Source organism: Stylophora pistillata, chromosome 11 (assembly GCF_964205215.1).
Source record: "Stylophora pistillata chromosome 11, jaStyPist1.2, whole genome shotgun sequence".
In the NCBI taxonomy this organism is placed as follows: domain Eukaryota; kingdom Metazoa; phylum Cnidaria; class Anthozoa; order Scleractinia; family Pocilloporidae; genus Stylophora; species Stylophora pistillata.
In genome coordinates this window covers 17,374,514-17,389,898 of record NC_142529.1, presented here as the reverse complement: position 1 = coordinate 17,389,898, position 15,385 = coordinate 17,374,514, and the positions used below count along the sequence as shown (strand labels likewise).

The following is a 15,385-nucleotide window of genomic DNA, read 5'->3' as shown; positions in this document are numbered from 1 at the left end:
GAATATGGGCAAGGTAAACATAGCTTTCAGTTCGAAGCGAAGGTCAACAAGAACATCTTTCATGCCTTTATATCTCGCTGGAAGTCTTTGTGTTGGCAGTTGTGCCAATCTTGCCGGGTTTGGGAAGCCTTCCTCGTGGGTTTTTTTCGGCAACTAAAGGTTTTTTAAAATGTTTCACTTTCCGGTAGCTTGTGGTGGCCTACACCTTTTTACTTTTGAATTTTATTGTGTGTTTTGACATTCAACCACAAGACAGTCCACCATAGTTCAACTATTAGAAATTGTTCAACAAGAACAAAGCGTCGAACAAAGTTTGACTATTGCTACGTCTAACTGAAGTCATATCCAAGATGGCGTTTTTCTAACCACAAATGTTGTAAATAAAGGCAACTTCAAAGCGCTCTTGTGGCTTATGCAAGGAAAACTGGAGAAAATGGCGGTTCTTCTCGACTCCTGGCGAAAAAGTATTCTAATCGAGATAAACTTTTTCTAGACCGTAGTTTCCCTTTAAGGCTCTGTCTCAAACGATAATTATTTTAAACAAGATACCATTTAAATACACCCGCGCTTGGACTTTTCCGGCATTGTTTGTACGATCGTGTGTCTACCTTAAATTTGCTCTGAAATGAAAGCAGGTTCGCTCTTCGCACGCAAGGGGCCTTTCTCCTCGCGCGGCTTCCTCGCAAGCTTATCCGCGCTAAAGCCAAACAATACCTGAACAACACCATATTCGTCAAACGGATACAGAAAGTACCTATTGGCACGTAGCAAATCATGGTGTCGCGCACTATGCGGCCAGGACTTCTAAATACAATTCAAAATGACTCCGTTCATAAAAGAATACGCTTCAGGAACTTCCAAATAGCCAGATTCTGAATTACCTTAAGCCTCTTTTTCAAAACGAGGCCTGCTGTTCAGCAATTTGTATGAAAATAAGTTTAATTTTGCATGTGAATGAAAACGATGAACGCCAAAACTCGTTTTGAAGAAAAGGCCCAATATAATTCGAGAAATGGGCAATATTTGAGACTGTTCACTTGACCAAGTAAGAAGACTGCATCAGCCCCTAACCGCATTCCGTTCTTAAGTCACGCGACTTAATTTGTGACTTTGCGTGACGATATACATCATGCGACTAGCCAGAGCCATTTTTGGTAACAGCACACTCAAGTCCCAACTGAGGCGTCACAAGATGTTTGAATTAGAACCCGGTCGCACTGGGCTGAAAAATTTGTTTCGCTCCATCATAATCTCAACAAACTTTGTCTCCACCAAATTTTCAATTTGTCAATCGCGGGCGCACTGAAAAACAGCAAAATATTTGTTAACCACCAAATGTCAATCACAAGGAGATACAAATTGAGCCGTACTTGGACTTCTTTGACCTGGGAATTCAGCTAAGACGTAAACTTGGGAGCCATCCTAGTTGCATTCTGAGTATCCCGGGTACTGAATGTCATGTAAAGTGAAAAGTGAAAAGTGAAAATAACGTTTATTCAAACCCCATGCAGAGAATGCTGAATTAAAGGTTTATAATATTAACAAGAATTATAGGAGAAAAAAGGGGTAAAAACCGAGGTACAAATCTGCCATCTTCACCGTTTGATAAACAACAAAAACTATTATTAAATATTTCGGCAGCCTCCTGCCTGTAAGACCCGCATTTAAAAAGTGAGATCAAAATTTCTCGATTGACATAATCCTTCAAATCGTGGCTTGTTAATTGAAAAATCTGTCAGATTTGACGCCTGTCACAAATTTGTCCTGCTCCAAGGCAGGACGACGGCACCTTTGAAGATTGGTAAGGCTTGACAACATTTGGTAGGATGAAATCACAGGGCGCACTTGTCTCACTGAACTGATGACAGATTCTTTTGCAAAATAAACAAAAGTTTCCCTGTTGCGCCTGGGCCCTTATTTGCTTATGTAATTTAATTTAAATATTCAACATCCGTTGTGCTAATGCAGCTGAATAAATGTTTCTAATCTCTTGGGAACTATACCCTCATACTGCAACTTTTCTCCTATGATCTTTCGAGCTGCAAGACACTGTAGACCAGGGACTCGTTCAGCGGCCCTGACAAAGCTCCATACCTTTTTACACCTCGCCAAGTCAAGGACTGTTTTTCCTGACGAGTTTCTCGCGTCCAAATGCGGTCTAGCTTTTAAAAGGCAAGCCAGCACATCTCTTTCAGCGTGCCCTTTGGTGAGAAGTATATGAAGTGCGGTGTTTCGGTCGCTATCTACAGCATTCTGATCAATACCGCTGTCCATTAAAAGCTCGCACACGCGGCGGCTCGGAAAGTGGAGGTGCTCCTTGAGAGAGCTTATGTCTTCAGTTTTAGAGTTTGCGGCAAGGTGAAGAAGAGTTGACCCTGTTGTGCTGCGCAAGCCCAACCATGCAACCGCTTTGACTGTCTCCGTAACAACCTCTACATCACGATCGTTCGACGAAACTTCTAATAAGGCGGACAAGTAGTGAAGGAGATAGACCATCATTTTATCACGTGATTCGTAAATTGCAGGGCATGTTTTGAACCCTTGCAACACACTTTTAACGACTTGATAGACAGTTTTAAAATGCAAGACGCTCCCACTTCGGCTCAGGACAAAACCAAACGCATCAGCGAAACAGCGGAAAGTATTAAGCACGTCTTCCACTCCTTCTGGTAAAGACGAAAGGGATTTGAGTTGAATCTCTAAAACGTACAGCCAAATATTTAAGCTGCGATAAAACTCGCCTATTTGCGCGAATCGTTCGCCAATGGTCCCGAGGAGGGAGGGCAGGCGGGAATGGGTATCCCCCAAAACGCGATCACAAATTTGCAGCGCCTGCGCAGTGACCGCACTCGGATTTGACTCGAACGCAGTCAGATCGCTGGGTAGTCTGGCTTCCAAAAAGTACTCCAGCGGAAACTCACGAGGTACGATATTTGGGAGCGTAAGACTGTGAGTGCGACGGAGCGTCAAAGCTTCCTGCCAGAAACCGACCACGGCAGATATGTCCCAATCACGTGATATCTCTTTAGCCAATACACCGACACCTAACAACTCAAGAGCCTCTACCTTGTCTTTCGGTGAGAACCCACTGACTGTGTTGATTAGAGCGCGCGTCATTGCCTCAGCGCCTTCTAGGGCAGCCGCTCTGAGAGCCGTGTCGCCATCTTGGTTCTTTTGCAAGGGTCCTCTGTTGTCCAAGGCCAACAGAAAGGTCATAGACGAGACGTCACCAGATCTCCCACACTTATGGAACACTGTGTCGCCACTGGTGTCTTGAAGTGGGGTACTGAGTTCCAGTCCCCCACTGTGTAACATTTCAAACGCCTGCCCGCACCACTTCTTGTTTTTAAGAGCAACTGTGACAGGTGTGTCACCTGAAGAATTCTGGACGTAAACGAAAAGGGATATTGTAAGCATGGAGCTACGCTGCCCGCATACTGCGAGCTCCGCTTTAACTTTCACGCCTAAGCTAAAATGGAATAAGAAACATTATGTAGTAAAACCTCGGATGTCTTCGAAAGGTATGGTAATGTAGACCTGTGCCGCAAGTTTCTCGACGGGGACAAGCTTAACGTTTTGGTCTCTTACGGTATCAAACATAACATTACGTTTAGCAACGTGTACCTCGTAAAATCAACTCTTCAGAACCCTCTATTTCATCGGAGACAATCTGTCCCAAAAAAGCTTAATCTCAGTGTGCGTGTTAGCGGGAGCGTTCCATAATGGAGGTGTCCGATGAACCAACACTTATGAAGGAAAATCTAACGAGTTTGAGGGAGATTAGACTCCAGCAAAATTTCCTTCGCAGGTTTTGTTAATATGTCTTCTTTTTCGTTTTTATTCTTCCTCATTCAATACGGCACAGATAACACATTAATGCAAACCCATAATCCAAAGAATAACCGACAAGTGACTAAAGGATACTGGAGTTGGTTGCAGGTCCAAGAGTAGGAGTGGGGTGAGGTAGGGGAGGGGGAAACAGTATAGACTGTGTAATTTGATTATATCAACTAAGTTGAAATTGTAAATTGGCCACCGTAACGAATAAAAAAGCTGACGTTTCGAGCATTAGCCCTTCGTCAGAGCGAATAGTCAGAACGAAGGGCTAACGAATGGCTGACGAAGGGCTAACGCTATGACGAAGGGCTAACGCTCGAAACGTCAACTTTTTTATTCGTTGCGGTGGCCAATTTACAATTTCAACTTAGTTTATATAATCAAATTACCTTGTTACCCCCACCGACGCAGCACCACAGTTTCTTTATAAACTTTCTGCCTTTAGTATAGACTGTGGACGAGAATACACGGACTTTTAGACAAAAACATAGTTTCACAAACCTTCATATCCAAACACACGCCAGTACTAAGCAGTTGCTCCAAACACTTCTTGTGACCGCTGAACTCGCGGTAATGCCGCACACAAATGTGCAAAGCTGTATCTCCTTCATTGTTCTTTTGGTCAACAAGGACCCCCTTCCTCAACAACAGGGGTATAATTCTCTCTTGGCCCCGCCTGCAACAGATCATCAGAGGGGTCACACCATTCTGATCAGCGCAGTTAGGATCAGCTCCTTCATCAAGGAGAATCCTTACGATCTCTACGCTTCCTTTCTCGCAGGCCATCATTAAACAGGTCTCTGCATTTTCGTTCCCAGCATTTATATCCATGCCTTTAGGCGTTGCCAGAAGCCCAAGGCAGCTGGGGTGTCCTGTCAAGCTACGGAGCTTCAAGGCCGAAGTAATCTCGTTCTTCAACTTGGACTTACAAGTGTTTCTAAGTAAGGCAGTAACAATAGAGACATAGCCTTTCGCGCAGGCTAGCATTAAAGGGGTGCTGCCTCGCTCCGTCGCCATGCTCAGATCTGCTCTAAATTCTATAATATGATGCAGACTATTAATATCATTTGACAGGGCGCAAAAATGAGCGGCCGTAAGACCTTTGTCAGACTTTTCATCCACTGCAGCACCCTTTTGTAACAACAGTAAAACAACATCGGGGTGGTTTTTTTCGCAAGCCAACATCAGCGGAGTGATGCCTTCCGAGGTTTTCGCGTTCACCGCCGCAGTATTCGGTACCGGAAGGAGCTCGTGAAGGAGAGTGAGATTGTTGGCTGCTGTAGCGCAGTGAATCATCGAGAAACCCTGGTTGTCCTGCACCTCCATGTTGGCTCCCGAAGTCCGTAGTAACCCAAACGTATCAAGATGTCCATTCCAACAGGCTACCATGATACAAGTGTTTCCATCCTGGTTTCGCTTGTTCACGTCTGCACCGTGATTAATAAGACATCGTACAACCTTTAAAAAAACAAAAACAAAAAAAAGAAAAAGAAATAAATATTGATCTAGAATAAATAAATAAGGTTTATTTTCTTGGGTATAAACATGTTTTGGCCCAACTCAGCAATATTTTAGCCCAAGCTGCTTGGCAAGGGTTAAATGACACTGAGAAGGGCTAAACATATTTATGCCCATGAACATAAGCTGTTTTTATCAAAATTATCACTTTTGAGGCATTGAGGAAATAAAACCGAAAAAATACCAACAAAACAGTCTAAACGATCCCGCGAGCCTGCAAGCGAGCTAAAATACATTTTAGTCCGCAAAATGCACCAAAATACAAGTACCTGACAAGTGATAATCATAAATCTGAAGCATTGACAAAAGAAAAGGACATTGTCTCTAAATGTCTCAGATGACATGCTCTACTGTAAATAGATAACAATCAAATGTAATAATTTATCTTGTTTTACACATTCAAAGTTTGAATAAACATCTCAAAGCCAATTAATAAAATAATCACATGATCGTATACCAACAAATTCGAGAGAAAATTTGTCTCAAAATCCCCTTAACCCTTTCACTTTCCAGATATTATCCCAAATTCTCCTAACCTTCTGCCATACAATTCTTAGGATGTAACTTTGAAGAATTTAGTATTGGATCAACTAATAATCCCCCTCTCATACTTTTTTTAATATTGTTGAGGTCAGGAGCATAAAGAAAATGATCACCAAATTAAAAAACAAATTCTCCTTGTCCACATCTTAAGAAATGTGTAAAACACAGTATGGAGAATATACAAGCTGATGTTAGGGTGTGCAAGGGCATTAAAACACTGAGATCATCAACTCGCTTACAGTTACACATCCCACCTATTAAATCCAATTCCTATGGTGGACACGCTTTTTCAGTATCTGCACCGAAACTATGGAACTCAATTCCCGAATATATTAAAAGAGCGGAAACAGTAGAAACATTCAAAACTAGGCTTAAGACATTTTTGTTTAAAAAACATTACTGTTAATTAATTACTTATTCTTATCTCTTAATAATCTGTTGTTAGGCACATTGAGATTAGAAATGCCCCCTATGAGCATCTATTTATATTATATATATTATATTATTAAAAACTAGATCATTGGATAATGCAATTCAAGACTTTTTATTGGCTTAGCCATTATGGTATATCAGCCAATATACCATAATCTACAGCGTACATAATCTATAGCGTACGTGTCAGCTTAAAATTAAAAGGGAGCTAAAAATTTAATAAAATTTAATAATTTAATTCAACGTTTTTAATAAAACAATTATTCCACTCGCGCTTGTTGGATATGAGATGATTATAGCCAACTCGGCGCTACGCGCCTCGTTGGCTATTTATCATCTCATATCCAACGCGCGCTCGTGAAATAATTGTTAATTAGGTCATGAGAATGATGGAAATGATGGTAAACTCAAGATGCTCTTGATTCTTAAACAAATTTTCCTTTTACTGGGAAATGTAAATAGAACAGTATCATGAAGAACTTGCATATTGATGCTTAAGGTGTAAAGGATTGGAAGAAAACGAAAACTACCTCAATTGCCTAATCAAAAAACTGATAATTATACCACTATGGAACGAAACATTTCAGTTCCCTATGCAAATGATCCACAAGTGTTTCTTTTAAGACTGAGTGTTATTATGCTAAAGACCATGGATTAAAGAATAATCTTGATTGATGAATTTGAATACATGACAATCATAATTATACAGGGCTCGCCACTAACTTTTCAACTTACTAGCCAAGTGGCTAGTGATGTCTTAGTCTTTTTACGACAATTTCAGTTTATTTACTACCCTGGTGAAAATCCTGTCTAGGATCCTGTAGGATCCTGTAGGATCCTGTAATATCCTATAGGATCTTGAATAGGAACAGGATCCTAAGCAGGATCCTGTAGAGGATCCGAATCCTGACCAGGATCCTAGTATGTATAGGATCTTGTACAAGATCCTGACTAGGATTTCAGGTAGGATCCTAGTAAGGATCCTATACGATCTTGTACAGGATCCTATAGGATCTTGTACAAGATCCTGAATAGGATTTCAGGTAGGATCCTAGTAAGGATCCTATCAAGATCTTGAACAGGATCCTGGACAGGATTTTCACCAGTGTAGCCAAACTACTAGTCTGAGGCTAGTGGGCCACCATTAGTGTTGAGCCCTGATATATGTTCTGCGGTTTTAAGATGTGTGAAAGCCATCCCCGTAGTAATGAACACCACTCAATAAGTAGTAGCGAAAATTACTGCAAGGATTGCTGTCTTACATATCTTAAAACTACAGTGCACAAATAATTTTATGATAATTTACATTCAAATTCATTAATTCATCACTTCACAGGTTTCATATGAACCAACATAACTAACAGCTCCCAGTTGGCTTGTTAGCTCAGTTGGTAGAGCACTACACTGATATTGCAGAGGTCATGGGTTCATATCCCGTACAGGATATGACAGGATGGCTGTCATATGTAAGAACAACTGTACATATCTGGCAAATTTTTGCTGACAAAAATTATGAAACTGATGTTTAAAAAAATGGTCAGGTCTGAGCATGACTATGAGGACTACAGCTAAGAGCACATACACCAACACTTTTTGGACAAGTACTGGACGGTATTCATGTTGTACTCTGAGGAGGGAGTCATTGATATCTAATAAACACAGTTACCATATTAAAATATAGTAATAAAAATAAAAAAACATACCTCAGTGTGTCCGTTAAATGAAGCTGCCCTCAGCGGGGTGGAGTTGGTCAGGGTTGTATGATTCACCTCAGCCCCTCGCTCCAATAACAACCTGACAATTGCTAAATGACCTCCTAGAGACCCCATCCACAATGGTGTGCAACATTCAATCAGATCTCCATCGATTTTGACAGTGCCCTCCTGCTCCAAATCTACATCATATTCATCTAGTAGGCACTGAACAATTGCAGTGTTACCATTCCTTGCAGCTATAATCAAAGGCGTAGCTCCATCCGTGCGGGTTTTGAGCAGGAAATCCCGTTTAGTTATGGATTCTCTATCAAGAACTCTTTTCAATTCTGAGACATCACCTGTCCTTGCAGCTTCACTAACTCGCAACACGGGAGATACCAGAACTATATGCAGAAATGGTAAAAAATAAATAAATTTAAATTTCGATTCAATAGTTCTAAATAAAAACTAGTAATAATCAGAGGTTAGGGAGATGCGTTCGACCATTTGGGACAAGCAAGCACACCAACACGCAGCAAAACATGAAACTCGACTCCTGACGGAAACGAAGCACCCCTGAATAATTCTTCAGGGGTGGGGGGGGGGGGAAATTGGTGTCCATGAATACACAGTCTAGAAATGTCGATTTCTACTACATTATGAACACATTCTTTGTTGAATGCAATTATCACATCTAATCCCTTTTAAAAATTCTTCTTTATCTTTAACCTTGTACTATTTTGGTTAACAGCACCAGTCACCAGTTTGAGGCGACTTGTGTCCAGTGGTTGGCAGCAAGAGGAAAGGTTTTTGATGAGTTGTTGGTTGAGATCAGTAAGGTAATCATCCTCATTATATAATATTTGTGCTCTGTTTTTCTCCTGTAAAAATGGCTCTTTCTGCTCGGTTGCTTGAGTACTAAGCCTCCAAATTTCCTTCTTTATTTTTTCCCTCGTGACCTAACTGTTATTTCTTGTAACCATTTTACAATAGGTCACCAATTGGTAAATTTGGCAGAGTTGAGCTTGGAGCCCTTCTTTCATATTGATGTATATTGTTTACAGTAATGTTGAGTGTTATTTTCTGCCAGCTACATTGTAAGTGATTAAAAATAGGGAAAATTTCCATCTTTTTGCACATGCCATTTGGGCCTTTAGAATGGATAATAACTTAAGGCAAGCAATTGGCTAATAGTTGAATCAAATTTTATTGTATGCTTGTTAGTAAATTATCTTAAGACTTTGCAAAGTATATCTTGACTAGTGTTTGTTTGTTTTATTAATTTAAAGTTTACTCTTAAAAATTGGGTCTAAGTGATCTGCCTGGGAAAACTACCCATGGTGAGTAAGAAACACTTTTATTAATTTTGTATACAGAGTTAGAAATCTTGTAATACATTCACTGTATCTTTGTGGTATCTCTGTGGTTTATGTATTGAGCTACATGGTTTGAACTTGAACCACTCATACATCATTTTAACATACAGCATACTGAAATTACAAATTACTATAATCATACCTGGGTCTTCTTGTAATCTAAGTTGAGATATTTTCAGTTCTTGAACCGAAATTTCATCTTCTCCAGAGACCTTTACAGCACTGACATTTAGAGAAAACAGCCACTCCTTTCTCCAACCGGTGCAGTGCCGCAGAAAAGGGAGCACTTCTGAAGGCAACTGAAACACCAAATGCTTTCTTGGAGTCTTCACGGTTGTAACAAAAGTGAACTCAGCCCGTATCAACGTCAAATACTTGCAAAGGCTCTTCTTGAAGGATAGCACTTTGTTTGCAGTAATGTCCTGGAAACTTTCATTTAAAATAAAAGACACTATGGATCTTCCCTGAGCTATGAGGAACAAAAGAAAAGAATGCAGCTTGATCATTCCTTCTCATATCGCAATAACCTTTTGATCCCTGGGAGTAACTGTCAAAATAGCATTTAATTTTTCATTACAAAATCCCCCCTGAATCAAATTACATTAGTCAGAGTGACTTTGTATAACCTGTTCAGTATATGCTAATGAGTTTTCACTTAATGTTAATGAGGAGAACAATAAAGAACAGTTGTGAATATTTGTTTAATCAACCAATGCTACAATTAGGGTAATGATTTTCACTGGGTGGTGGTGACTGTTAACTGTCTCATTGGCCTTTAGTGAAAACTCATTAGCATATAATGAATGGGCTAAATGAATTTGCTCTCTTAAGGTCATAAGCTAAAAATTATCACCCACTAAAGAAGCTCGTGATTGTTAAACAAATTCTCCTTGTCAGCACCTTAAGAAATGTAAAGAGAACAGTATGGAGAATATGCATACTGATGTTAGAGTATAAAGAGTCACACTTCTTTAGAAAACACACTAAGTGATGATAGGAAATTCCAGCTTGCTTTTAAATGATTGTTATATAAGAAACTTTGGTTGTTCATCATGGTTTTAAAGATAAATTAATATTTAATGGTTTGTCTTGCGTGTATGGAGAGTCAAGCAAATCAATTGTATAGATTACCATTTGTTGACTGCTTTACTGCTAGAACACGCCAATGAAACAGGACATGTTCCTGTTTGGGACCACTGGTTAGTTTATTGATCAGCAAGCTCATACACATATATGGTGCACCAACTGTAGAGAAGTTATCAATGCCATAGAAAGCAAAGCATTACAACATTAAGCAGTTGTTGGATGAGGTTGAGCATGATATTGAGAATGATCAAAACCAAGCTCTAAGTTATCAGCTCTAAAGGCTGAGGTAAATAACAGACACAAGGTTTTAATTAATTCAAAAAGTATTACAGCTGATCAGCAACAAAGTAGACTTATGAGGGAACAACATCTAGTAGTTGGAATATAATGACGAGGATGCATGGATATGCGTCACTGACAGCATGCCATAACACACCAGTAAAAACAAACTACGGTGCTATAAACTAGCAACCTCATCCCCTGACAAAGAATACAAATATGGCAGTTAAAACGTTGCCATCAATACAGTTAATTAACCTGACTTATATATTGTTGATGAAATTTATTTATTTATTTATTTATTACGAATATTTAAACAGGGTAGTCCAGTTCAGCAAATAGCTGTTTTAAAGGGGGCCCTGTGAAATGTTTAAAATATTGTTAGAAATATTATTTACATCTCTTTAACTATATATATCCTATACGAAGTGGAAATCATTGGACCAGAAATTGTACATAACTGTACCACCAGTGGTTTCAAAACAAGCTGGCGACCGCCGAAGTTCCGCTGGCTACTTAATTGTATGTTGCCGGCTATTCTGGTCTTATCAGTCTGCCCGTGACAAACAATCTTGGCGTTATCACAGCCGCCTACTTTTCCAGAGTCGGCCACCTACTAAAAAACATTTTGAAACCCCTGTACAACACTGCTACATTCTCTTTCAGATAAAATATATGTTTTTATCCTCTCGGAAGGTCACCAAACTCGGCAAACAAATGTTAGTTCTGTTTTAAATTAGAACTGCTATACTCAAATAAACAGATAACAGTCACTTGGATAAGCACAATTTATCAACGTTACCTTATGGCTATAATTTTATGGCAAATTTCGTGATTCATGTTTCAATTGGCATTTTTGTCTGTTTATACACATGAGAGCATTCATTCCTCTGCTATCAGTAACTGCAAAGCGAAAAAACTACTATTTGAATTCATGAGGGAAAATGAATCTTTCTGTTTGCGAAAAGGAACATTTTCTGAAAAGAGCATCGCCTAGTTTGTCATGTTGTACATTATATATATATATATATATATATATATATATATATATATAAGAGCAGAAATGTAATGGTCAAGAGGCCAACTCCAATGTAGCTTTGTTGGTTTATTAGCTCGACGTTTCGACCGTCTCGGTCTTCCTCAGGAGCATACTAATTACATGAGCAATATTCAAATTTAAAATTCGTGTCAACAGTAAACATGTCATCACATAATAATATAAAAATAGAATAGAAAACAGTGAAACGTGTCATGGTGTCTAAAATAGATAAATTAAAGTAGTTATAATTCATGTAGTAAGCTTATTGATAGTAGGATTGAGTCTTAATATCCAATAATTTTCTCTTGCTTTTCTGATTTCTTGATTTTGACTTCTAACTTTTTCAATAACCGTAAGTTTAAGATGGTCGACTCCACAGTTCTTAAAATGTCTGACAGAGGGTATGTTTTTATGACCACCCTTGATGTCGCTACGGTGTTGATAAAAACAGTCTGTAAAACATAACTTGGCGATATGAGCACATCAATATCTATTCTAGGACCTAATTCTGTATTAAAAAAAAAAAAAGAAAAACTTAAGAAATGGCAAACACGGTTTCGGAACTTCCTCATCAGATGTGTCTTTAAATTATCCTACCTGGAGAGATTTCGCTAACTCTTTCTTCCGGGATACTGTCCAGACTCGGAGGGCGTTTCTTTCTAAAATCCCACAGCAAATTTAGATTGTCATCCCTTCCAGTTACACCGAGTAAATCTTCCAAAAGATCCAAATCGCAATCGTTCATACAATGACAAGTTGAAAGGGTAGCTATGAGCTCGCCCGCAGAGTCACATTCAACACCAACATTCAACGAGATTACACCACGCAGAAATCGTTTCATCGCTTTGAGATTATCTGCAGTGATATTTGGAGCGATTTCTGTCACAAATTCACGAAGACATCTTGCTTTGCTGGCGACAACAGCCTCACCAGTACTGACTCCAAGGTTCGACTCTCCATCTTTGGCCGCCATATTTAATAAATAACAAAAAAATATCTTTGTTTTGCCGTGGAAATCCGCTGTCTGAATCTCCTCGGAGCCTTCAGTATAAATGTTCACTTCAACGAACTAGATGTTGTCGTCGCTCCTTGCATAAGGTTATGGCGCACGTATTTCTTTTGATACATTATCTTTTTCTCGGTTCACACAGCGCCGGGTGGTTTCACGTGAAAGATCAGAGATTCATGCTTCATATGTCATCGATGTCACGTAATTTGTTGCCGAAGTCACACACTCGTGACACTCATGACACTCGTGACTTTTCAGCGTCACAAAGTGGTTAGGATGTCAGGTTAGCACACAGGCAGCCCAAGCTCACTACGAGAAAAGCGGACGTGACTCTTACCGTGTTGCGTAACGTTTTATATTTAGAAAGGTTTGTATGGGATGTTATCGGTTTGCCTTAAAAGAGAGAAAAAAATGTCTTGTTTTGAAATATAATGGGCTCACTTTATTGCCTTTTTGTTTTCTTTGTTGATTCCGAACGACGTTCGGAATCAACAAAGAAAACAACAAGGCAATAAAGTGAGCCCATTATATTTCAAAACAAGACATTTTTTTCTCTCTTTTAAGGCAAACCGATAACATCCCATACAAACCTTTCTAAATATAAAACGTTACGCAACACGGTAAGAGTCACGTCCGCTTTTCTCGTAGTGAGCTTGGGCTGCCTGTGGTTAGCAGTGAGCATTTTTTCAAACGCATAAGAATGAACGACATCTAATTTCAATTTCTCCTCTCATTAATAATACCGAATCATTCATTTAAATCATGGTTAGGAATAAAGGAAAAGATCGCCGACCTAAAAAGCTTTGATTTTTTTTTTTTTTTTTTAATCCTCCTTTTTAAAGGAATATAAAGAATGTAGATGGATACTGATGTTAGGGTATAGAACAGGCTCTTCTAATTTTGATTTTCAGATATAACGAGTGTTAGTCAACTCCCGGGTCCATTAGTGGTGGAATGGAATTCGTTCGAAACAAGGCAGAATTAATAATTTTAATAATGATAATAATAATAATAATAATAATAATAATAATAATTTTTTCTTTTTTTTAATAAAAATAATCCATTATTCACCATAATCACAAAAATTTTGACAAAAATTATGATAAAAATGGCTTGAAAATCGAAAAAAAATGTGTTAAAATGTCTAATAAAAATGTAAGAAAAACTAGAGGATACACACTATGATAACGATAATTCACTCTAATCATCAAAAAGATTTACAAATTAAGACAAACTCCTTAAAAAAATCGAAAAATACATGAAAATGTCGACTAACAAATCATCTAAAAAAAAAAAAAATTCTAACTAACAAATGGCAGCCTCTGAACTTTGAATATCTAGGTCTACATTAGTAAAATCCAATTTGGGCCTTCTAATTGTTCTGGATCACTCTTAGGCAGATTAGGGCGGATCTTAATAATGCAAACGAAGTTTTTGCCCTGATCCAGGAAATAGTCTTTGAATAGTGCTCTCCTTTCTTGTCTGCAATGAGTTCTGCAAGGCGACTGTGATATCTCAAACATTCTTGGCCCATTCCACCAGTCGAAGTAAACACAAGAGGCGTAAATGAACCATGTTCGATGTCTAGAACACGTCTTGAGTAGGAACGCTTCTTCTCATTCTCATTCATGCGGTAAATCTGCTAAGGTTTCAGGTTTCTGTACGATTCAGCGTTTGGGTGACAAACTCAAATATCGAAAAGTGTGATCGATTGTGTTCCCAGAAACCACGAGCATGAATGTCTAGCCTTGCATCTTGCGCCATGTTGGAACCACTGTTTAATTGCTCTCCTGTCGTGTCTTGGGGTTGGGATATATCAACAAAGTTGAAATGGTAAATTGGCCACCGTAACGAATACAAAAGTTGACGTTTCGAGCGTTAGCCCTTCGTTGGAGTTGGGGTTCGATTTCCACATCTTTGCAGACAATTCCTAAAAGGTCTAAGTCTCCAAGTTCGTTGTGACGCTGTTTAATAAAGCCACCATTTTTGCAGACCATTGCATATGGTCCACTATGAACACGTCCCCACAAGCACATTTGGCAGGAATATCTTCGAATTGCCAGTCGTATCGCAGTTTAATAGCGTCTCGGAATTCTCTTTTGCTGAGATTATATCCTTGCTCTTGTAAGGGAAGAACGGTCAACCATACCGAGGAACCCTTTTCGGTAGCCAGATCTAGTGCTCGCTTGGTCTTAAGGGGTGCCCTCTCATAAACACTCTTCACTCTTTCTTTTTCTTTTCTATTATTATTATTATTATTATTATTATTATTTAATAATAAAAATAATAATAATAATAAAAATAATAATTAAAAAAAAATAACACTTAAAGCAAATAACTATTTACAAGTTAAAAGTAAAAACGACCTAATAATAATAATAATGATAATAATAGTAACACCTTTATTTAGACACGATAATGTTGAAGCTCAACAGCTTGTGGGGTCGTGTGTAAATGCAAATAAACTCTAAATATTAAATAAATTCAAATGATGATGGTTTTTGAGGAGAGGGGAAAACCGGAGTACCCGGAGAAAAACCTCTCGGAGCAGAGAAGAGAACCAACAAACTCA

The 15,385-nt window shown here is 38.8% G+C and overlaps 1 protein-coding gene across 2 annotated transcripts; it reads right to left on the bottom strand.

Moving 5' to 3' along the window:
• Positions 1-1,473: 1,473 nt before the first annotated feature.
• Positions 1,474-13,073, bottom strand: LOC111330464 (uncharacterized). Of its 2 annotated transcripts, XM_088738268.1 has the most exons (6): positions 12,402-13,020; positions 10,532-10,645; positions 9,543-9,869; positions 8,034-8,428; positions 4,339-5,295; positions 1,474-3,384 (listed from the first exon to the last, which is right to left on the bottom strand). In XM_088738268.1, exons 1-6 carry the CDS (start codon positions 12,775-12,777, stop codon positions 1,960-1,962), a joined length of 3,594 nt encoding a protein of 1,197 aa, XP_088594394.1. In that variant the 5' UTR covers positions 12,778-13,020; the 3' UTR covers positions 1,474-1,959. The 2 variants fall into 2 exon arrangements, with proteins under 2 accessions (XP_088594394.1, XP_088594395.1); XM_088738269.1 differs by lacking the exon at positions 10,532-10,645 and having other exon boundaries at positions 12,402-13,073.
• Positions 13,074-15,385: the final 2,312 nt, after the last annotated feature.

Coding starts and splice junctions, on each gene's coding strand:
- LOC111330464 (XM_088738268.1), bottom strand. CDS start 12,777: ATGGCGGCCAAAGATGGAGAGTCGAACCTTGGAGTCAGTACTGGTGAG. Junction 10,646..12,401: donor AGTTAGCGAAATCTCTCCAG/GTAGGATAATTT, acceptor ACTTCTCTACAG/TTGGTGCACCATATATGTGT. Junction 8,429..9,542: donor TAGATTACAAGAAGACCCAG/GTATGATTATAG, acceptor TTCTGCATATAG/TTCTGGTATCTCCCGTGTTG.